The sequence below is a fragment of the Coccinella septempunctata genome, chromosome 1 (assembly GCF_907165205.1).
Source record: "Coccinella septempunctata chromosome 1, icCocSept1.1, whole genome shotgun sequence".
Lineage (NCBI taxonomy): Eukaryota > Metazoa > Arthropoda > Insecta > Coleoptera > Coccinellidae > Coccinella > Coccinella septempunctata.
The window spans coordinates 6,100,631-6,125,905 of record NC_058189.1 but is presented as its reverse complement, the minus strand read 5'-3'; the positions used below and the strand labels follow the sequence as shown (position 1 = coordinate 6,125,905).

The 25,275-nt window shown below is 33.5% G+C and overlaps 1 protein-coding gene across 3 annotated transcripts; it reads left to right on the top strand.

The window, feature by feature from the left end:
* The first annotated feature begins 24 nt into the window (after nt 1–24).
* Nucleotides 25–21,220, top strand: LOC123315359 (SIN3-HDAC complex-associated factor). 3 transcript variants are annotated; one of them, XM_044901025.1, is made up of 6 exons: nt 25–151; nt 7,631–7,744; nt 8,178–8,331; nt 15,380–15,553; nt 18,303–18,490; nt 18,749–21,220. In XM_044901025.1, the coding sequence occupies exons 2-6, from the start codon at nt 7,671–7,673 to the stop codon at nt 19,053–19,055; spliced, it is 897 nt and encodes a 298-aa protein (XP_044756960.1). In that variant the 5' UTR covers nt 25–151; nt 7,631–7,670; the 3' UTR covers nt 19,056–21,220. The 3 variants fall into 3 exon arrangements, with proteins under 3 accessions (XP_044756960.1, XP_044756972.1, XP_044756964.1); XM_044901037.1 differs by having other exon boundaries at nt 27–151; nt 18,306–18,490; XM_044901029.1 differs by lacking the exon at nt 25–151 and adding an exon at nt 5,887–5,910.
* The last annotated feature ends 4,055 nt before the right edge of the window (nt 21,221–25,275 follow it).

The window sequence follows — 25,275 nt, the reverse complement described above, 5'->3', positions numbered from 1 at the left end:
TTTAAATGTTTGAAATTTTGATAATTCCATTCTAGAGAATATTTAACTTGGTATAAATAATTATTTGCAAAGAGTATTTAATTTAGACATGTGCGCAGATTATATGCGCAGTAAATCATCTGTGATTTTAGCCGTCACCTGTGTTGTGTTGGTGAGTAGATTCCCTTATTTTATTTATTAGTTAGTTATAAAATAATAGGCATTTAATTGTTGATTTCCACAGTTTATGATTGTGAGGTGGTACTTGTATCAATATAACTTACTGTCATACAGAATTACTTTCTAAATCATGTATAATAATGGACTTTTCATTGGCGTCTCTCGGCATGAATGCGTTTTCGAGAACGAACTGTTGAAAGAACATTGCAATTAGGTTATTTACTTTAAGTAAATTTTGTCTAATATATCGGTATAATTCCAATTTCCAATTTCTGCAGCTCTCTTATGTTCTTCTTCTTTGCTCGTCTCCCAAATTTCAGAGCAACAACTGGAAAAAATCATCACGTATGCTCCTGCTTTCTCTTCTATTACATGTGCTTGAAAAAATTTCCAACAGAAAGCTCTTTGAATTTATTCAGTTTTCTTTTATTTAATCATTTTCACTTTCCAAAACTAAGTTACTCCAGCCTTGTTGGAAATTCACCATTGATCTTGACATATTTCTTGGCCACAGTAGAAAGTTGTTGCTTAATTGTGGAATCCCTTTCAAATACCCCAATTTTAAGTCTATAATTGTTTGCATACCTTGTAACTTGTAATATAATTCATGTCAACTTTTTTAACAGACATGTTGAACATATCTATGTGAATATCTGATTACGTTACAAACTCCTATCTGACCACTTCGAACCTTTTCTGTTATTTTCGTTGTGAGATTAGAAACTAGAAATGGACGTTGGGGGTCTTAGTATCTATAGGTCCGAGTGTCTTGTCTAGTATTCAAAAGTTTGGTTTTTATTATTATGGATAGGATTTCACATCTTTTTAGTAGATTGAAATTTCTTCCTTACAGAATGATTATTGTATTAAAAGAAGTTGTCATTCATATACCTAGCCCAATTTGATCATTTATAATGGTTTTATTCGGTATTGAGTTTCGTTAATACCTGTTAAATGTGAAATTCCTTCACAGTTTGCTATATGCCATAAGCGAACCACTTTGTTGGTTCTTTTCTTGATGCTACAATATTATCGGAGGACTGTCTGAATCTTTCGATTTATGTCTGTCATGCTACGAAACATAGGCATTATTTAAATGACTGAATAGTCTTATTAATAGAGGTTTGAGGTTCTTGTGGAGCTATTTGAAGTTTTGACATTTTCCCTTGTTGGTCCGTTCAAATAATTTAGAAATTCATTATTGGACTGCTACAATTCTCATTAATTATAGCCTTTTCTTCGAACATTTTGATTGAGTCAGGTAGGGCTCCTCTGATTGTAGTTTTTAACGTTTGGAATTGTCTCCCTTTCGGTGGATGGAATACGTGCCATCGATCGGTATCATGTCGGAGTCGGGTATGTGTGTCGCGCGCGTGGATGCTGGAGGTTGTTAACCCCTGAAAGTGGGCTCGTGTACGTGCAGTGTATTCTCGTTTTTTCGTCATTGATGTTTGCTTTACATATGGAATAACAAAATTTGACAAGGACAGCAAGAACTTTGGTTTTAATTAACGGTTTTATAGGTGTCTATAATAATTATTGTCTTCATTTCATTCTCAGTAATCTCTATTATTTTGATCAAAAATAAAATTGAAGTGAAAAGCTGAGGAGCAATTTATTCAACACCACCTGTACACAACACTGTATTATAAATCGAAAACATTTTTATATTGTATACCCCTTTCGACCCCAACCCACAGCATCATTCGCTATGAAATTTTGAAGCTAGATGTTCTGTGGGGAAACCTGGAACTCTATAGTACCACCTCATTATAGGTAAACATTTCAATGATATTAATCACTTATAAGTGGTTGGCATTCAAACATGTAAGGCGAGTTTTTTCGTGAATAGGAATCTATGAATTATATGAAATAAAATCACACTGACAAAAATGAGTTAATATGTATCTGATATACAGAGTGTCTAAACAAGTGCGAAGGACTTAGGGAAATGATTCCTCGATGAAAATAAGTAGGGGTAGTTCCTATACATTTTTTTCGAAATCAACCTCTCTTTCAAGATACAACCTTTGTAAGGCGATGACGAGTTGACAGTTTTTAATTTTTTTTTACGAGTTCTAAAAAACACTGAGTCATAAAACTATACATCATATGAAGCTCTAAGTAGATGTTAGTCACACAATTTTTCTTAGATCTAATAACTTTATTATTATGGGTTGAAAATAACCCCCTATGATTTTCCTTCGAAAATTGTTTTCGTGGGATATATTTTCGAAAAACAAAATTCTCTTATGGTTTCTCATTCAATTCTGGAGAGAAAAAGGTCTCCTGCAAAATTTCGATACAGACGATACTTTTCTCGGAATGAATAAAAACTTACAAGCCATTCTGATCACTATTAATTCCATTTCATCGTATAAATGTTCCATAGAATGGTAACCTCCCGCTAAAATACATGGATCAACTCTCTGCCTCAAAGAACTTCGTATACAAGAAAACAATTTTGAAGGATAATCATAAGGGGTTGCTATTTTCAACCCTTAGTAATAAAGTTATGGAATCTGAAAAAAATGTGTGAGTAACATCTACTTAGTGCTTCATATAATGTAATATGATGCAGTGTTTTTTAGAACCCGTAAAAGAAATTAAAAACTGTCAACTCGTCATCGCCTTCCAAAGGCTGTATCTTGGAAGCCAGGATTCATCTCCCTAAGTCCTTCGCATTTGTTTACAGACACCTTGTATATCAGATACATATTCACTCATTTTTGTCAGTGTGATTTTTATTTCATATAATTCATAGATTCCTATTCGCGAAAAATACTTACATATTAATCACTCCTGTGTATATCATTGACCTCAAAATACATAAAAAGTGAAAATTCGAATTCAATAAATTAAAAATTGCGCAATTTGAAATGAAAATTGACAGTAGAAACTGGTACACTTCTCATTGAGGCAGTCACATTTCTGTATTCTCATTCCTCTTATTAATGATCTTAAAATAGGAATACTTTGGAAATAATCAACGTTTTCGATATTCCGTTTTCTTGTTCGGATTTGAAGCTGCTACAGGGACGAAGTGAATTAATTTCACCTCGCTGATAACGAGAGCGATCGAGATACCGGATCAGAAACGTCGTCGGCTGTTTTGCACAAGTGCACAATGAGTGGTGCTAAATTTAGACTTGCACTTTCCTCTTTTCATAGCGATGGTCGGTGGATACTAGGTAGAACAACAGGTTTGAGGATTCGTTCAGGACCGTTTCTGCGTTTTCATCCTTTTTCAGTTCTTTTTTAAATTTTTATAAGATTGATTAACTTTTTTTCACCGTCTCTAAATTGTGGTTGCAAAGAAAACAAAAAGATTACTAATAAAATACAAATATCCAAAACTATAGAGCTATTTTCAGTTCTAAGGAAAGTTGTCTAAACAAGCTGAAGCTTCGGTCCTATGCATATTCTATTTTTTCAAATTAATCTGTTACTAGAACCTATTCGCTGCACACGTCACACATACATGACATATAGGCATAAACGACAAACGCCATAGGCAAATTGTAGCAGCGAATGTATTAAAAATGGTGGCTTGTTTTAGTTGGGACGCTCTGTATGGAGCAAAGCTTAGAGATTTTCTCAGTTGCATGAAATATGCTGGCGATTTGTTATTCAAATGTGCGAAACTCGACGAGTGGTCAACGTGTAGTGAATGAGAATAACCTTAAATAGGCTATTTTCTCTATAAATAGAACTGCTGACTGCTGTCGCGTTGTTGGTGTAGGTCACTAATAAATATTTTCAATTTCAAGGTATGTCGCTTCTATACGGGGACAATCGTCGAAGTAATGAGAGCATTTCCATTTGTGCTATGGATTTAGAATCGACAATACACCCCTAGCTCGTGGCTCTGACGTCCAACAAAGGTCCTCCCTTAATCGTTACTTGTACATATTCGAGCGTGTCAGATTTTCATACAGATGGTTAATCTCTGTGTTGCAAACGTGTTGACCTATAATATTAATCTGACACTAATCAGGGGGGGTTTCCTTAATCTGACATCTTGAAGATGATAACAAGGTTTTTTTTTTAATATCTCCTTTCCTGTACCTCTAATCGTTTCTGTATTCATTATGAAAGTCGTAGATATTAAAATTCTATACAACTTTTGTCTGAAGCAATTTTGCCTAATCCAAACCGTTTTCGAGTTAGAGGTCGATAAGGGCTAGGACTTAGCCACACATGCGAAAGTTCAAGGTCAATATAGAAACCCAGTCTAATGTACATTTATCGCCATATATTTTAAAAACGTTCAAATGTAGAAAGAATGGTTTCGGACAAAATTTGTAGAAAATGTTATGCCCTACAACATTTATAATGAATGCGAAAACAATTTGAATCCTAGGAGAGGAGATTATTCAAAAAAATTGATTTTTGTGACCTTTATTGCCAATTTTTATCGTTTCGGCTTGGTGAAACTGTCAGTTTACATTTTTTCCGTTATTCTTGAATCATTAGCTTCAATATAAGGAAAAAACTCACCGCGTTCGAGAATGTACACGTGACCTTTTTTTTTGCAACTTTGGCGCCCTTCCATACATTTTCGTCACTCTTAAATTGTCAGATTAAGAGAATATATACTTTTCAACATGTAATTAACCACATATATCTTAATCTGATACGCTCGAGTATGTACAATGATCGTTTTTTTTTTACTATTCTAACAGGCTGTTTTAGCCAATTCCCCCTATATACAGGTCGTATTTTTGGTAGTACTCTACAGGGTCCAAGGTATCTCTCCCCTTTTATGTATTAATCTGACACGCTCGAGTAAATCCCGAATTTCCCTCTTGGGCTCCCCAACTACTGTGGAGATAACAGTCAAAACCCCCTTTCCAAATCGAGATTTTTACGTTACATCTGAAGGTCTATTGAAATATGGGATTTTGTTACTGAAAACACTCTTGTAGATGTAGATTTTCAGGGAAAACACCCTGTATAATCTATAATCTACACACGAAATTCGTATCACAGTATTCTCATTTTGGTTCCTTATGAACCTTTGGCATAGAGAATGAAAAAATAAAGTTTATGAAAATTGGCAGTGTATTTCGATCATTATTTATCGAAATTTATCAGTATCGAATTGGCCTTTTCGAGTACAAAAGTACCGTTTTGCGAACAGGTAGATTCTTGACTCGACCTTGAACGTTCCATTGAACCCCCTAAATATAATTCGAACTGTCTGTGGATGAATGCCTATACATATAGTTATACTTATATAAGTAGTATCGCACTTTATATATTTATCCAATGCTTTGAAAAACAACCAAAAGTTCATTTTTCCTCACTAAGTTTATAAATAGTTATATTAGGAATTTTTTACATATAACATGTATAAAAATTATCCGAAACTACATATATGGTAGCGATTTTTCATTAATTCGAAAATTATCATAAATATTATGATATCGATATGGAATCACTTTTAAGGTTAAAATAATATCTCTTAACCAATATCGTTATTTGTTTCTCTCCATCATATAAAAGGCAGTTGTTTTCGTTTTGCGTCTGTTTGCTTTGCAATTAAAAATAACAAACTGCCAATAACAATGTGATGTTTATGAAAAAATGCGTTTTTGTACTCCTAGTCTAGATTTAAAGTGACCTCATTGTATGGTCGACCACGTGCCAAGGCGTCGTAAAAATTGAATCTTGTTATTGCCTGTATCTGTCGAATAGTTGAACAAATCGTTACAAAAACCGAGTGTCAACGGGCAACAGTTCTCACAAGTATGTAAGCTTGAGAGTCAGAATTCTTCCTGAAGCGGCAGACTGAAATTTGGCTTAATTATAATTGATAGTGCACACCATGTGGCATGCCAATTTCAATAGCAAATCTACTGGGTGATATTTTTTCTGGGACTTTGTCCCTTGTTTTCCTACAGAACTTTTTTTGGTGAGCCACTGTTAATTTGGAAAAATGTAAAAAGATGCTCTGTCGTTATAATAAACTCTATAGTCTCTTGTAGTTTTGTCGTATCTGCTACCGATTTCGAGAGAAACAATTTGAACGATTGCTCAGAACTTTCCCTTTCGAAAACGAAACATTTACGATCCCATGTTCAAGAGACTTTTTTTTCTTAAAATTACTCAAGGAATCTCCCCCTCTTAGTTTGTATCTCCAATTTAAAAACACCCTGTATGCAGACGATCAAATCCCCAAGCAACAAATGCAGTGGGACAGCCAAAACCTAATTTTCTCTAGCTTGAACTTTGTCATTACTTAACCGATGGGAAATTTTCTGTCAATGATGCAGAAGAATTCGCACATATCACATATAAAAGAGGATAATTGATTGAAGAAAATTTAACGGACATAACCCTCTGAAAAATATTAACAGTAGACACGTGTTTCGAAACCGCAAATGTTCGGCTGGCTTTTGTTTGTTGACCCCGTAGATTTGTTATGGGGTTTGCCACAAATTGTTGTTCGTCTTTGCACTTTTGCACCATACTGATGAGAGCCAAAACACGTGTCTACGGTTTATATTTTTCAGAGGGTCAGGCCCGTTGAATTTTACCTATTTGTTAAATAAATTGGATAAATTGATTACTATTTGTTTCTTCTTATGTTGGGGGGACTACGTTGCGTTTCTACGGGGATATCGTCATTTTATATAATTCACTTTTTATCGTGAAATTCGCCCTTCTTAATTGAACAATGCAGTTTTATGGGGGGGCATGTTTCAGAATCTGGATTTATCAATAAAAAAACGGTATATTCATCTAAAAAAATCAACATATTATTTCCTTGATTTATCAAGGAAGATATTGACGCTATCGATCTCGTCAATAAACTCTTGTTTATTTATGATAAGCATTCTAATATAACCCCTTATCTTGGGATACACCTCCTGAAAATTGTGGAGGTCAGGGATCTCTTGACTAGTAAACATCATAACTTCAGTTTCATTCGAACATTTTTTTTTAAATTGTACCAATTGCCTTCTCGTTCGCCACTTTTTTCTAAATTTTCTGATTTATGAAAAAAATTAAAATAGCGTTTCAGGTGCCATATTGATCTGTATCAAAGCAGGGGCTGGTCAAAAAAAATATTTATATATTTAAAAGACTCACAGTGAGGGGACAAGGACTCACTCTTTGAATATTTCATTTACACCCTGTATATTGATTGAGAGATTATGATTTTCAGTTAAATACTCAAGCCTATTGTTAAAAAATTACTTTGTTGGTTCCTCTTAGTTGTGTTCGAATAATTTTCAGGAAAATAAATTAATTATTCAAAATGAAAATCGAAAGATACAAAAATCATGAAGTATAGAACCAACATTTTGACCTTTCTAGTTCTGTCAATCAACCGTTTTTAAATTCATAATTTCATAAAAATACCTTATTATTTCGACCAATATTAAAAAACTTCGCACATGTTTCCTAAATTTTGTCATTTTTTTACTATTTCCATGCCTAATTCTCGTTTTTTATTTTCTAGATTTTAAACCTAGTTGTAGAGCTACTACCCCTGCCTTAACATGTTTTCCTTTCATAGACCTAAGGTATACCGCTCCACTACAGGTTGTTGCATTTGTAAAGCAAAATCAAGCAGGTAAATAAGAAAATTCTGATATTCATACTATCTTTTTTAAAAGTCACCAAGTTACCTCAATTTATGTGCAGCTCTGCTACTTTTCACTATTTTATATTTGATTATGTAGTACATTGAACCTTTTTTCACAATTCAGAAGGTTCCAGTAATGAATCACAATATTAATAAAAATCATTTGATCATACAGGTCTCTATAAATGATGACATAGTATTAGACAACAATTTTGATATTTTCTGATATTTAACTCAAAACCCTTCAGTTGAATAGCAGCACAAAATAATTCAACTAGTGAATGAAGTTTTTGAATGGAGATAAGTCAACTAAATTGCTACAATCATTTATAAAGACCCTGTATAATCTCTTTCATTACAATACAGATAATTATTATTCATGTTATATTTTTCTACATACTTATATGCTATATTTTTCTAGTTCAAGATTTACCGATAGCAAAAAGTACGAAGATGATTTTCTGGAATGTTTCAAGTTGTCCACTCCCCGACAAGGAGAAATATGCAATGCTTGTGTTCTGTTAGTTAAACGTTGGAAGAAATTACCAGAAGGCACGGAAAGAAATTGGAGACATGTAAGTGTTCATTTCAAGTTTCAAATTGAATTGGTGAGAACTTGTTGTTTTGATTGGCAATAATGATTTTTTTATACCATCATGACAACAACATCCTCAACCTCTCATTGTACGGGAAAGGGTTTTGTAAACCCTAAAACTAATTGTTAGCTGTTTTGTTAAATCAGCTGCAAGTTTGTTAATGAAACTACAGATTTATTCTTTAAAAAAATTCATTCATTTGTTTGATAATACAGATTACATGATTCGAGTATAACCATCGAAAAACAAGCATGAATGTTTTATAGACACTTCACCTTCAACATATTATTCTAAATAAAAAAAAACAATTAAAGTGAAAAAACGGCAGTTTTCAAGACGCCCTTTAACTTGAAAAAAAAACGAGAAGAATTGCAAGAGTAAATCTTCAATTAGTGAATGGATATTCAGAAGCTATTACTTCTCCTCAACTAGGTCATAGGTGACCCTTTTTTTTTTTAATTAACCAAGAACAGGTACTACAATATGCCAACATCGACAAGAAAGTCGTGAATTTTATACCTCCCCTTATTTCTGATCCAAAATATCCCCTTATTTTTAGACAACAGTTTCCATTGAGAAAGCTTAATTGTAGGAAGGATATTCCATCAAACAAAAGTTGATCCATTTCAAAATGCAGGAACTATTGCCGCCCGACAGGAATTTTTTTTTCAAGAAAAACTATCGTGAAAATTATTTATCCACAAGGTAAGTACTTCAACTCCGGATTCAGCTCTCAAAAGTTGATCCTCAACAAAAACAACAAGGTCCCCGATGTTCAAAAGTCCAATTTGTGCAAAATATTCGGAATCACAACCAGTGATTCATTCTACTAAATTGTAACCTTTCAATGTTTCTATCGTATTTTTTGAGAACTTACTGCCATCAGAATGATATATGAGACTTTACTTGTTGACCCACAAATTTGTAGGTTGAATGGAAAATATTAATGGTTATAGCTGGAAGGAACTGAGGGTTCTCTGTATTTGTTCAGACATCTGAGTTATTGTGTAAATTCTAGTTATTCAATGTTGAATAGGTAGTTCGACAGTTAGCGATCAATATTTTTTATCTTAGCTCTTCGATTTTTTCACTTCTGGAACTGGTAGAAGAATATCATGTCGTCATATGTCGTTATTCTCTTTAATTTATTGCCAATCATTCAACATGTGATTGTGAACTCGTTATAATGAACGATTCTTCAAACTTTTTACGACTAAGTTTTTTTTTTATTTTTAATCTGTGGACTTCGATACCTATTTACTACCTTTCTACTGTACCTCTCCAGCTTGTTGAATTTTCAGGACAGTGTAATACCGATGGAATTTCTGTTGAATGTTAATACATTATCGCTTTACAGTTTACAAAAGAATCGGGCTTCCTCCCAAAAAAAATATTCATTTTGCAAGATATCGGATTGAAATTTTGGACATAGGCCCTAAGTATTATTTCCCATCCAATGAAGTTACAAAATGTGTATTTATTTCTTCCGGTTTAACCGGAAATGACTGTAACTTTCCATTTTCTTACATGATGCGATGCATATCCGAATTATGCGACTCTAAGTGGAAAAAAACATTTTTATTATATTTTTCTTCGACGACATTTCACTTAAGTTACAGCCGGTTGAACCAGAAGTCGTAGATATACCTTTTGTAACCTCAGTCTATTGGAAATAATAAGTAGTGTCCATGACCAAAATTTTAATCCGCTTCTCGACTTGATTGGAAATAAGAAATCACCTCACAGGGTTCCTAAGTGTTAATCTATTTGACTTCACTGACGGCAACTCCATTGAACGCACCATTTAAAAGAAAAACTATTTCAAATAAAAATCGAGATAATATTTTCATAGAGATGTTAGTACTACATTCATTTTTTATCTTGGAATTTTATTTCCATATACATCGGACATCCAACAATGTGGCACCCGCTGCTTTTTGAGAAATGCTCATTTCCTTTAGACCCGTTTGCACCAAACGCACTTAGTGTTAAGTGTACCTTAAAATGAACCCTTAACTTAAATTACGTTGCACCAACCGTTAAGTGACATTTGAATGGCTAAAGCTAGCCTTAAATTTAAGCGCTCCTGTAATGACCACTAACGGCCGGTTTCATAATCAAACCTAAAGTCGCTTCAATTTTAAAGCTTCCTTTAACCCTACTAAAAATGACAGTAAAGGAAGCTTTAAGCTTAAAGTGACTTTAAATTTGATTATGAAACTGGACGTTAGATATTTAAGGGCGGGATTTTAACCTAAAATAATTTGTTGAACTGGCTGCAGAACTTCCCATTTTTGATGGATTTTGAAAATTGAATGAAATCATTACTGAATACCAAGCCTTTTCTTTTGCCTTTATTGTAATGCCATCAGTCTTTTTTAATTTTCAATTTGGTGTCACAAATCATACTATAGTTAGCAACAAACTCTTCTCTTCTGTTGAGAAGTTGAGTGCCCTTCGTAAATTACCACCACTTGCTTGGCAATCATTCATCGTATTCGTTTCGTACTAACAAGGAGAAAAAGGACATTTTCTTCACGTTCCTCTTCAACAATTATAAAACCAATTCACACAAAGAAAGTGTTTTACTTATATAAACTTAGGTACCTTTTATTTGACAATCCTTCACCATTATCAATAATAATGCTAATTCGACAACAAAAAGTTTTTACTTTTTGATAGTAATATAGGAATTACTTGAAACTGACTGACAGGACAATTAAGTTAGGTTAATGGAATGACAACGATCATCAGCCAACCAATTAAATGGCTTTATTGGACTAGGATGAAGTTGCACCAAAATAAAAAACAAAAATATTACTAGATATAAAAACTTAAGGGCCCTTTACTTAAGATTCTGTTAAGCCACAGTCGTGCAACTGGGAATAAAATTAAGCGTCCATTAACTTTAAACGACACTTAGTTAAGTACTCGTTTTAAGGGGTATTGGTGCAAACGGGCCTTAGTCAAATCACATATTTATGTTTTCAATCATCCTCTATTGCAACCATTTGTTATTTCGAGGTATTAGATTTTTGCTTTAAAAAACTCAACACTTTGTTATTAATAAATCAATGATGAAAAGTGACTTTCTTCCCATTACTCGAAGTGTACAATGGATTTATTGAAAACTATATGTAATTTTCTGAGGATATCGAGATTTTTTTTTATAAAAGTGATAGCAGGATGGAAGCTATACCTAATGCTCAAAACTTCCATGTGTCGTAGATTTTTTCAGCTATATAGATGATCATTGATTTCTTACCGTTTGAAAGAACCTTAACATAAAAAGTGAGAACCTGAAGTTATTTCAGTGCCGTTTCCCTGAATGTACACCTAAGTAGAATTTTATGTTTGAATAGTTAAAAAAAATAATTGTGAATGGGACCTTCAGATAGAACTTTGGAAACGAATATTGTTGAAACGCGCGTTTTGGAATCGTGCGGTATAGGGACTTTATTATATCTCCTTATGAAACTCCTGTAATCGCTCCACTGCAAACCCACCGCAAGAATCCAAAACACGCTCAAACCTGCTAGTACGTAACCAGCTCTTAATCATTCGTAGAATTTTTTAAATCAAAGGTTGTAATTGATCGAAACGTTGAGTATTATTTGTCATTTTCGTTTTTAGTTACCAGATTGCGAGTATATGGAAGAGTCATATCCAAATCTGGGTTTTCAGAAGAAATTCCACCCCTGATGATTTCTGTCAGGTTTGAATTTTGACCTGATTTCATATTACTCGAGTTTATAAGGTTCCCTACAATAAAATAGTAGTTTTCTAGTTCAGTTTTCGATTTTTAGTTAGGGTTTTTGAACTTGGTAGAAAAGCTGGTAACTTCTGATTATTGATAGGTTTGATGGTGATCAGTCAATAAGACGTTAGGAGGTGGTGCCCCAGTAAAACCAAGCCCTTTCTTCAGCAGGATGTTTATGAAAGTAGGTAGTAGTTAGTAAAAAAAAAAAAAACTACCTAAAATGGTCCATTACTTACTATACAAATTATTTTATTAGGCTTGGTGTTTGAAATTTTTGGTTACACCAAATGAACAATTTTTACCCATTTTAACTGCATTTGAATTCGAAAATCTGATTATTTTAGATTGATTCAAATTCAGTTAGAAAAATATATTATTTTGGTAAACAGATGAAATAAAATTTCACGAAAGTTATTCTTTGACCCGTATACTCCTTGGATTCTATCTTGTGATTTTAATTCAAGAATAGCGTACCAATGCCATTTGGCTAAATGCATCAACACCGGCGTACGACATTTTGAAACTGACTAATTCTGCGTTCTTCTCTTTCTCAAGCATCGATGGAAGTCTCATTAATGCACATGATCATCTCTCTATGTTTGTGACTTTGTCTGCGAAATCCTTCTTCCATGGCATCGTTTATTGAATCTTTGTTCGAAACTATGAACAGCCACTTGAAATGGTTCGAAAGTACGAACGCTACTTTTATAACTCTCAAGGATCGTTTATATCCACAGACATTCAGTGTGGCAGACTTTACACTAACGCGCATTGGCGTAGCCACCATAAAGTAAGGCAGTGACGTGCAATGAATTTAAATAATTTACTTCTCATCTACTACCCCGCCTAGCTGACGTGAAAGTATCTTTCAAAGCACTTCCAATGATCTAGTCATTATATAAACAACGCACAAAAGTTGAAGTTATCTTCTTTATAACTTTACCCATTGTCATTAATGGATTTCAAGCGAATAACATGGTCATCTTTGGTAATTACCAACAATAACCGACTGAATTCAAGCGCTTTTGGTCATTGTTGATTATAATATCGTGACGTCATCAACTAACCCTTCGCCGTCATCATTTTGAACCGAAGATAACCATACTCGAGAGCTGGGTTAAACTTCTGGTTATTGAAGTGAGGTTAGAATTTGTGAAGGAAAATAACCAAGGGCAATAACCGCGGTAATTACAGGTTATAAGCTTGCAATCGATTTATGCTATCTTCTAAGTCATCATCCACCAATCGGCTTTGAACTGTATTGCAGCTCTGTTGTTATATCACCGCCAACTATATAATAGATAGAGATAAGATGTTTTAAGACATTTTAAGTATAGGCAATGAGTGAAGTTATAAAGAAGATAATTGAAAATAACTTCAACTTTTATGCGAAAACGTTGTTTTTCTAATGACTACGTTAGTAGAAGTGCTGGAGATACGAGTTGGTATATGAAATGTAAATTATTTGAATTGATTGCATGGCACTGCCTAAAGCTGAGTTTTCTCAACGGCAAAAAGCAGATTATTTTTTAGCGGATCTTATGTGATTGGTAGGAAAATTTTCAAAATTTTGACAAATCATAATATTAAAATAATAGAACTAAAAACAGAATCATATAATTTTCACTAACCTGAATTGTTGAACCAATACAGGTGTTACCCTATCACAATACAATCTTCATTCGGGTGTAGTTAAACTCCATGCTATTGTGATAGCGAAACATGTGTCGAGGTTTAACTAAATCAAGTGAAAATCATAATATATTATATGTAATTCTTTTTTAAGTTCAATTATGGATTTTCATCAAGTATCGGCCACATCAATTGAATATTGAAATAATAATAATTGAAATCGCATAGATCTAAGATAGGAAATTGACATTGGAAATAATAATGTTGTATTTACATATATTATTTATTTAGATAATTTCTGAATAATTTGCATGCATGACAAATTTTTAGAAATAAGATATATATTGTAGGATTTATTGGCTTTTTCCATGATTTTGGAGTATTCTTTTCAGTTATGGAAATAGCCCAATAAATTTTTCATTCATTTATTATTTCATATCATCAAATCTGAATTTTTTTTTTCTGAAAAAACCTTGCAGCAGTAAAAGAATTCTATTTGCGAGTTGAGAAAGTTATTCTTTCTCAAAATGTTATTTTCTATTCTGTAGTATTTTTTTTATGGCAAGCCACAAATTGCACCCAACCCATGCTGGCGAACAGCACACTAGTGGATGAGTCAATGAAATGCATTTTTAATGGGTTATCGCATATTGAACCCAGCATAAGGCCATTCCATTTCATTGCTATTCACCGTGTCCTCTGGGTTTACTGGTTTCAATCCCGAATAGCACTTACCAACTAGTGGTAAATGGCGTGCATTTTTCGGAAACAATAGTTCCTTCGACGGATACTTCTCTTGATTCAAAAAATATCTGCTTGGTTCTACATGAAGAATACATCGTATATTTGATATACGATTGAATTTTACACTGCTACATAGAAGTAAGACTAAGTCTTGAGAAAAGAGAAAGAAGAAAAAGAAGAAGACAATGCTACATGATTCTACAAGGAACAAAGTGTGTTTATAATTACATCGAACACAGTGCGTATCAATTTGCTGCTCGAGATCACAGTATGGACACTGGTGTCTATACTGTGACGGGATTAAGCATTAACCTTCTTACCTTCTTTATTCAATGGGATTAAGCCATTGTAGTTTTGTGTAGTAGCATCGAACCTACCTGTAGTGTGCAAGTGCCCGGAGCTTGATTGCCTATGGAAGGTACGCTTGGGTCAGCCAGAGCTCCTTGAGAAATTGATTGATTGATGAGTGTCCTTAGGAACTGTATGAGTAGGGAACAGTAGGTCGATTTGGTTGCAGTTAAGAAAAGCTTAATTCTAGCCAACTGACCACGACAACTATTTAGCTTAAAATGATCCAATCTGGTATAAATACCGGTAGTGGATCCAGCCGTGCAGTAGTTCACTGTACTCTTCGACGAAGGAATTGTTGTTTTCGAAGCCTATTTACTTCAGTACACGAGCTTGTTATTGGGTAAAATACCCATTCGTAATATTTGTGAAGGAAAATTTTATACGGAATACATACCCCGGCTTGGTCGGGTCACAGATTCAAGTCACCCGTGACTGATGTTTCGGAACAATTGTCAAATATATTTCGAAAACTGTCTTCTCGGTCGCGATAAAAATAAAATGATCATTCCTACTAAAATGCAACTGTGGTATCCGAAACAGGTAGTGGATGCCAGGGCCGGACCAGGGATGAAATCGATGACGAAGTTCAAGAGCAAAGTTAAGAAAGCGATGGAAAACAATATTGCGGCGAAAATAAAGAAGAAGAAGCATCGCTACGAGAGGGAGTACAGCCCGACCTTATCAGATAAAAGTGATGACGCTGAAATGGCAGAGGTGAGTTTCACGACATATTAAGCTCCTCAGTTGAATTATGTTCTTAGAGCTCTTCTTCAGGTTAAAATTTTAAATGAAAATATTTGATTCAGATATTGATGGATCATTCTTACCTTTGTTTAGTTTTCCCTACATTCAATTATTGAAATTTCACCATAGGGCTCCCCGAACTTACGCACTCACTTGAAATGGATTGTAATTGAGTTTATTCCATTTTGGAAGTACAGGGTGACAATTTAAAAACTTGCCAGGCCAATTATGCCACGACAAGTATGTTTTCAGAGAAAATGCCGGAAAAGGTCAGTTTTTATTCGGAGGGGGATATATTTTAAGCCGAAATCTCCTCAATCCTAGGTGTAGGGCTATCACCCCTAAATTCTTAATAGGGAATAGGGGGTGAGATTTACCTCAATCGAAAGATCACTTGTCCCTAAATGTCTACATAAATACTATGGTTTTCAAATTTTTATTGATTCAAGTAGTTACAGGGGGTGACAATCTGAAAACTTGCCAGGCCATTTATGTCTCGACAAGGATGTTTTCAAAGAAAAAGCCGGAACAGGTCAATTTTTAAAGGGAGCAAAATTGTAAGCCGAAATCTCCTCAAACCTAGGCTATAACTCCTAAATTCTTCATAGGGAATAGAGGGTGAGCTAAACCTCAATTGAAAGACAATATGTCCCTCTACATAATACTATTGTCTTGCAATTGAGTATAGCTCAACCTCTATTCCCTATTGAGAATCAAGGGTTGACAATCCCTACTCCTAAGATTGAGGTGATTTTGGCTTACAATTCTGCTAGAAACATGTCCCCCTCCGAATAAAAATTGACCTGTTCCGGCATTTTCTCTGGAAACATCCTTGTCGAGACATAATTGGCCTGGCAAGTTTTCAAATTGTCACCTCCTGTAACTACTTCAAGGAATCATTAAAAATTTGCAAACCATAGTATTCATGTAGAAGGACAAGTGATCTTTCAATTGAGGTAAATCTCACCCCCTATTCCCTATTGAGAATTTAGGGATGCTAGCCCCTACATCTAGGGTTGAGGAGATTTTGGGTCACAATTCTGCTCAAAATATGTCCCCATCCGAATACAAATTGACCTGGCGACATAATTGGCCTGGCAAGTATTTAAATTGTCACCCTGTATAGTGTCACAGATTTAGCTTGTTATTCTGAAGGTAATTTTGTTTTTCCAGGAGTGTCCATAGCTCGTTATGAGAACTTAAAATGGCAATATCTTTTTATCAGGGCCGATTCTGAAAAAATGGTGAAGGGAAAAAGTATTTCTTTTGAACACAAGAATCTACTGTTAAAATATTTGTAGGAGTCAAAGACTCACCTGTATATAAAGAGTGTTCCATGATTCGTTGGCCATAGCTTAATGGTGAATGCAGGTCATCCAGGCCTTTTTTTACATCCCTTACAAAAATTTCGTAATTGCCAAGAAAAGGGTCGAGTGATCTTTCAATTGAGGTATAGCTCGCCCTCTATTCCCTATTGAGAATTTAGGGGTGATAGCTCCTACACCTAGGGTTGAGGAGATTTCGGCTTACAATTCTGCTCAAAATATGTCCCCCTACGAATAGAAATTGACGTGTTCCGGCTTTTTCTCTGAAATCGTCCTTGTCGTGACATAATTGGACTGGCAAGTTTTCAATTGTCGAAGGCTGTAATCCTGAAATATTCAGTAATCGTGATGACCCTCAAATAGTTTCCCTATCCATTTTCTGGAAAACTTTTGAGCCAATTAAGAATTAATCCAGCATTCCGGGTTTTAGCCCCGGCAATGAAAGCTTGAAATATACAGGGTGTTTTCAAAGGTGAGGCTATTTTTTTTGCCAGAGGGAGAACTCATCAAAATAAGTCGTTTAACAAAAAATTGTGTATATAAAATATCCAAGATGGCTGAGATGCAACCCCTAGACAAAATTTCATTTAATTTCAAGTACGGGACTGTAGAAGGTGACTCCGCAAAAACGAAACAAAACAAACATATGGCTGGACAATGAATGGTTCAGTACCAAGTTCATCGGATTAGATGCATCAGGTCACTTTTGGGAGAATCGTAATTGTTGTATCGTGCAATTTAACTATGATGTTTCCCCATTTCATCCCATTTTTACGACGTTTGTTGGGATGTTCGAAAAAGAAGATTGTGATGCCCATTGTGAAAAAATTCGTGAATAATTTAGGTGAATTTTATTGGTTAGAGTTTGAAGTATTATTCAATTTTTTACACTTGAGTCCTAAATCTCTTCTGTCAGTTGGTATCGAAATGAGCCATTTCATAAAATCGTGTAAGTTACTAAAAAATAATTACAACAAATCGGCAATCCTAAGTTTCCATTTTCATTAACACGTGAATATCGAACGAGCCAATAACCTAAACGAAACCACATGGTCGAATCAGCAGATAAGTTTTTTCTCACTGCTTTGCGATAATTCAGCTAAGCAAACGGTCTATGGTCGTATTAGGATCTATTTCAGTAATCATTTTCAATTTTTTTTAACTTTGTTATTTTAAAAGTTTTGAATAGATAATTTTTAAGGAACGCTTCATTTTTACCAGTTCTACCTTCTGTTGAAAAAAAAAGCCTCAACTTCAAATACACCCTGTATTATTTCAAAAATAAGAGATAAAGTAATAATAATAATTTGTTAAGGGTATTGTGATTGTTCAAGCCTGAATATGAAAGAATACATTTCAGTACATCTTATGGAAAATATTCATTTTTCTTCGAGCAGGTGGACTTTTTGGAGGAAGATGGAGGGAGTGGAGGTTCTAGCAGGACGAATAGCCCTGGTGGAAGTGACTGTGAGGAAAATAACAATTCTCAAGAAGGCAAAAATCGTAGACATAAAGCACAAGCGAAGAAGAGGGAAGGTCTGTCGGACATTAGCGATTTCATTGACTTCAGTTATTGGACAAGGTAATTGTAACTATGTTTGTACTAATTTTCCAATACCAAAATTGATGATTAGTATATTGTTCTAAACCCTATCTTACCAGTTTTGACGGTTGTGATTTATAGTTCAGATTTCGTATTTTAGGTTAGGTTAGGAAAGGTATTTAGGTCTTTACAGAATATAATCAATTGAATTTTATTAATTCCTAATTGACATTTATTTTTCGGGCAACAAAAAAGGATACAAATAATACAGTATTGACATCAATTTTTTTCCGTTAGGGAGGTGATATGTTGTGGCACAATATATCGAGGGAGGTGCGGAGAAATTCTTTCAGATCCAAGGTTCCTAAGACCATGCAAAGCAATGCTCAAAAGCATCCAGCACAAGATAGAGAAAATCGACAATCATGATTCTCCTACTAGCATAGTTGCGCCTTCAAAGGCTTTCAGCGATAACAGTTCAGATTCAGGATATGATGAATCTTCAAACCCAGGGATGAATCCAAAAAACCAGAAGACTGGGCTCAATAGCAAACAAGTTAGTATAGAGCAATTGAATAGGCCAATAGCAAATTATAATAATTAATGTATGCTCTCTTTTTAGATTAGATTGTTTTTAATTTATTGATGATTGATACACAAAATGTCTAATTAAATTAATATTGTTACGTTTGTGAAGGATTTATGCCTTTCTCGCAGCAAGGAAGCTGATCCAGACTAATAAAAAAATCAATATTATTTTTTTCTTAGTCTAGTATTCGAAGTATCAAATCTTTTCGTACTTATTTATTGTGCATATATTTATCTATAGTAATATATGATTTTTAATATATTTTGAAATTTTTAATACTTGGGAATTTCCAAAGAATATATTATGCAATGAATAAAATTATTTCTTTGGAACTTCCCCCAGTTAAATTTTATTTTTATGGTAGAAGTGAACGTTTGTTGATTTTGTAATGTGTTACACATAGATTTATTGAAAATATATTTACTCTTATCCAATTCTCGTACTACATACCAAATCGCCAATTGAGAGTTGTATTTATATAGTGCAATAGTGCATATGTGTCTTTTCGAAATGAATAATTTATTGAAAAATGATGAATATCCAAATTTTATTGCCAAAAATTAATACCTCTGTGATGGTATTTCACTTCTATCATTTTAAAATGTTTATTTTTAGTTGAAAAAAAAGCAAGGCATAAATGACTTTCTCTTGCCAACAGTACAAATGGTTGAAGTTTAATGGTTGCTCCCGAAAAATATTGCATTTATGTTGAACATCATTGAATTTAATTAACGTATTTCTTTTGACGGCTAAAGGGTCTGACCAGTTGTGAAACTACCTTGGGAAAGCACAAATATTGTTCGAGATCATTTCTCGGAATTAGATGAAAGAATTTTGCAACTGTTGTTGATTGGGTCCAAATGAATATGATTTTTGATCTTCAACGTTATTTATTTTACAGATGCGTTTTTCACCCATTCGGTTCATAATTTGTTGGCTATTTCACGATCCCATTTTAATGGGTTTTTTCAGAAACTCTTACCGACATCGTGACATCGAAAAAAGTCTCGCATATTTTTTTTTATTCATATTTGTGCCTTTCGGTTGCCTGTATCATTTCACAATCCTTGGAATTGTACCGGTTATCAAATCCGAGTGATATGATAGAAAATTAATAGTGTTTTTACATTTTTTGAAATTATTTGTGTTACATGCTCAACATTGATGGTTACTTCATTTAGAGATTATAAAATAAAGTTTTGATACTACCACAGGACACCTTAGTAGTTGAGACGTTCTGTGAAGAAACCATAAATGTAAGAACAAGAAAAAACTTTAACTTTCCTCAAAAACAATATAAATTTTCTAACCATCTTGGTTTTGATAAAATTTTAAGGATTGGTATGAAGGGTTTACGGAGAAGATTTAAGGAACAAAAAATCTCATTGGCAGATTGCGATCTTTATCGAGTTCACTGTCTTCCAATTAGAAAGGAGGTTCATTTCTTAGTTTTTAGGAACTCTGCATGAACCCAACTGTATTTGATTGATGCAACAACCGAAAGGCACAAATACAATTAAAAAAAATAGAATAGAATTTTTTCGAGTTTGGCAAGCGTTTCTGAACATCATTCTCGAAATATGTCATTTCTCTTCAACTCTTCAAATTTTTTTTGCTTGTATTTATGAAGTGATATTTCTCGAAACTATATGGCGGGTAAACAAGTTGGGGCTTATGAGGGGTGCATAATTCGCACCCAACCTTGTAAATGTTCAACAACAATGAAAACGTATTTTTTTAGATTCTGTTGCCTTAATAATTTGACAATTCTCTGAAAAGCTCCGTCTATCAAATCCAACTGATATAAAATTTACAATTATTTTCAATGAAAGTTTTGACATTAGTTAGTGGTTTTTTCTCGCTTTGGTTTCTTTACACTACACCTCAACAACTAAAGTATTCTTTGATAGTATTGAAGCTGTGTGTGAAGATCAATAATTAACTTTATCTCTTGGTTTTGATAATCGATGTTTTTCAAAGGATTGTTCTGATGAAGGCAACCGCAAGGCACACAAAAAATCCAAAAAAAAAAAATAAAACGTTTCCATTGTAATTGTTTACAAGGTTTGCAGGCGTCTCTGAACTCATCCATTCAAAATTATCTGAATCATCGTCAATGAAATTACCAAACGCAACTAAAGGTGGTACTTCTTTTCGATAGGTACAGGGCGGGCAAAATTCGTTGTCTACTGAGGGGATCTCGAGAACCATAGGAGCTAGAAATAAATCGGATGTAAATTTTTCGGGCTCCTTTTCAGAGAAACGAATGGTGAAAACCACAACCTCCTACGAATCTTCGTTTTTGAGTTATCAACAAAAAATGAGATTTTGACGATTTCGAAAAGTTCCCATAACTTCTTGTCTTTGAAGTTACAGATGTGAAATTTGAACCTTCTATAGGCACTTTTTTACGTTTAATCCACTGAACATTAGGAGAACTTTCGTTTTTTTAAATGCAAATTTTTATTGAATTTGTCATTTTTGAATTCGAAAAAACCTTTTATCAGTAGATTTTACATATAAAAGAAGATTCAAGTTTCAGATCTGTAACTTCGAGGGCGAAAAAGTTATGAGAACTTTTCGAAATCGTCAAAATCTCATATTTTGCTGATAACTCAAAAAAGAAGAATCGAAGGAGGCTATGGTTTTCACCATTCTTTGTTTCTCTGAAAAAGAGCTCGGAAATGTGTCATCCGTTTCTTCTAGCTCTTATAGATCTCGAGATCCGCTCGGAATTTTGCCCATTTCCTCAAACTTTTTAGGATTTTCACTTCCAATCTCTGGAACAAAATTAATTAAAATAGTGAAATAAACGATTTGCTCCTGCCTAAATTCTTGAACTTATTTGTCAGGAGCAAATCAACTAGAAAAAATTGTTGCCTGACAATGAACTGAAAATAAAGAACTTTGAAATTATAATTTTAAGTGGTAACGTTTCGGAGTCTATATCAAACTCCTTCATCAGACGAAAATCAATTTTCGAAAATAATAATTATTCCAGAGATTGAGAGTGAAAGCCCTTAAAAGTTTCAAGAAATGCAGAATCCTCCCAGAATGAATTTCAATCGATATCTGAATTTTGTATATCGATTCTGAAGAAATAGTTTTAGCACAATCTGGCAACAGAAGTTACGAATGACACTTATCCCGCATGCGCAATTTAACCCTCAAAGCCCTCACTTGTTTAATCAGCGGGTTTACTTTCTGGAACACTGTATACATATTCGTATTTATCATGTGAAAAATCTCTGGAAGATAACTATATTGGTGGAGAAATTTGAGACGTAAAACTTCATACCTGTGTCACTTTTTATTTTTCCCATATTACTTACTCACGTTTCTGCAGATCTTTGAAACTACTCATCGAAAAATCGAGCATATCGCAAATGTGGTGTCTTCATTATAACTGCCAAAAATTGTGATTGTTGAACGACACATTTAATTATGATGTAGACGAAAAGTGTTGGACTTTTATTTTTTATATGTGTTATAACAGAATATGAATGGCAGCAATATTTAAGTGATTTATTTTGTATATTTGTGCATTATCGCCCCAGAAACAGTATAGCATTTTCTAGTTTGAAAGTTTTCTTATTGTTTTCAAAATTTTATATGAATGTTTTTATGTATAGAAAATTTCGACGTTGGACTGATTATGATACTTTCACTTTCAACCTGAAATTTTTTTATGAAGTACTGTTTTGAACTCAAATAATGCTCCGAGTTATTTAAAATAGAAGTCTATATATTATATATATATAAATGAACGAGAAATAATATGTAGTTTTAAGGTATGTCCAAATAGACTGCAAACCTAGTCGTATTTCTATGGTGTAACTGCAATGCTCGAAGGACAAGTCTACAGAACCATTTCATAAGTTTTATTCCAATCCGCTCCTATTTTCAGTGTATCAACATTCCTTCAGTAGAACAACTTTTCGTGACAGGATCTCATTATTACATTCATAAAATTTGACACATAAATTGCCCAGAAATATTACTGACATTGTTGCATCTTGGAAACTAGTCACTATGCTCGGAACAAAACATGTTCCGAGTCATACATAATTTTATAAGTCGTTTTGGACGTTACTGAAATTTTTTTTTCATTTTCAAGCCAACGGAATCCATTCAGGAAAATGTTTTTTGAATTGTGTTGAAACACTGGAATATAATCATATAATACTATTATAATGTCATTGTTTCAATCTTAGTTATTAAGTAAATTATTATAAAATTTTTCCTTATATTAAGTTGCTTCAAATTCCCAGTCAGCTGGAGAATTTTGGAAATTATTGTTAAATTCTTGATTGTTCATTATTTGAATCAAGGGTGGATCTCACATGCTGCTATATTAAGTGGTTTCCAGAATTCTGTTGCATGAAGTATTAAGAAATATATATATACATATATAATTGATGTAATTTTTAGTTATAAGAAATTATAGTTATTAGATTGTAATAGATATTTATTTTGTTTTTAAATCTCATCTTTGGCGAGCTTCATGATTTGAATTATCTAGGCTTTTATAAAACTTAGCTCATCCTCATGATACTTCCGAAAGAAAGCTACTAAATGATGCTGAATTTTAATTTGATGGGAAATTAATGAACTGAAATGGCCGAATTTCAATTTCTGAATAAATAATTAATAATATCGGAACAGTGAATTAATTTTTGAAAGTAAGCATATTTAAATGGAATTCTGCCATTTAAGATTTTGTTCATGTCCATATCAAAAGTGTGAAAGAAACCTTTAGCAGATGCTCAGTTCATATGTCCTGGGATGATTGTAGAAGTTACCTTTTCATGGTGCCATCTTAGCCCGATTTATCATTGTATTTCTGGCGAAAACGTGAACATATTGGTACTGGAGGCCATTCTAATAATACTCTTTTGCTGGGATAATATAAGAACCAATACGCTGATTTATAGTGGTCTACAAATAGCCTAGTGGGTTTTATGAAAAAACTTTGTACCACGATTTTCTACAACTTTTTATACCTGAAACATGGGGAATCGATTGAGGAGTTTAAATGGTATTAAGAACTATTTTTGATAAAATCGAAGTAATAATAAAACATCAGATACTTATAAATCTAGCTGGCCAATTGAACGAATGAGAACCATTGAAGTTCTTCACAGGAATATTCTAAATTTTATCATTTTATATAAAACGAAAAAATACTAATGAAACATTGTTATTAGTAAAATTGAATTGTTACTAATATTGCAATAATAATGATATCAACAGCAATTGTTATTCGATATCACGAATATTTAGGATTTAATAGCAAAATTTATAATTATCGAATTTGATGTTGAAGGATTATCATTTACAAGTGTTCAATATGAACACTATCGAAGCATTTTGATTTGGATTCGTCTTATTGTATTTATGTAAAACGTAGGTAACTTATTTGTCCGTGGTTATTGTCAATTTTATTTCATTGTAATTGAAATTCCATAAGACCCTTAAAAAATTTTATTCTGTAATCTGTATCCAATAAAATTTCCTATTCAAAAGTGACATGTTTTTATTGGTTCATATCTTTCACCATAAAGTCACTTAGATATACAGGGTGTTCCATGAGTCGTTGGTCATAGCCTAATGGTGAATGCAGGTCATTTAGGCCTTTCCGATAAATTGCTTCTTTTGTATCCTAAGGTTATTAGTTTAGGAGATACGGGGTGATTGATGAACATTGGCCCAAATTTGCAATAGCCATAACTTTGTAATCCGAGGTCAGATTTCGATCAAATTAACTGAGGGTTTAAAATTAAAGAGAGTTGAACAGAATTTAATAAAATTCAAAATCTCGTCCAAGGACATTAAGTATTATCACCAAAGGAATTAAAAGAGGACCGCATTTCTAAAAAGTACATAAAAGCTTAGTTTGTCTGGTTACTGCTCTTTTGTAATAAGTGTGCTATGTAAAGTGAAAACTGGACTTCTTTAGAATAAAGAGCGTTACTTTCCTTGGCTTTAACGAAATTTCTGTAAGGGATGACCTGCATTCAACATTAAGCTATGGCCAACGAATCATGGAACACTCTTTATATACAGGGTGAGTCTTTGACTCCTACAAATATTTTAACGGTAGATTCTTGAGTTCAAAAGATACACTTTTTCCTATACCATTTCTTCCGATTCGGCCTTGATAAAAAGATGTTGCCATTTTAAGTTTTCATAAAGAGTTATGGCCACTCCTAGAAAAACAAAATTACCTTCAGAA

Coding starts and splice junctions, on each gene's coding strand:
- LOC123315359 (XM_044901025.1), top strand. CDS start 7,671: ATGTTTTCCTTTCATAGACCTAAGGTATACCGCTCCACTACAGGTTGT. Junction 8,332..15,379: donor CGGAAAGAAATTGGAGACAT/GTAAGTGTTCAT, acceptor TATCCGAAACAG/GTAGTGGATGCCAGGGCCGG. Junction 15,554..18,302: donor ATGACGCTGAAATGGCAGAG/GTGAGTTTCACG, acceptor TTTTTCTTCGAG/CAGGTGGACTTTTTGGAGGA.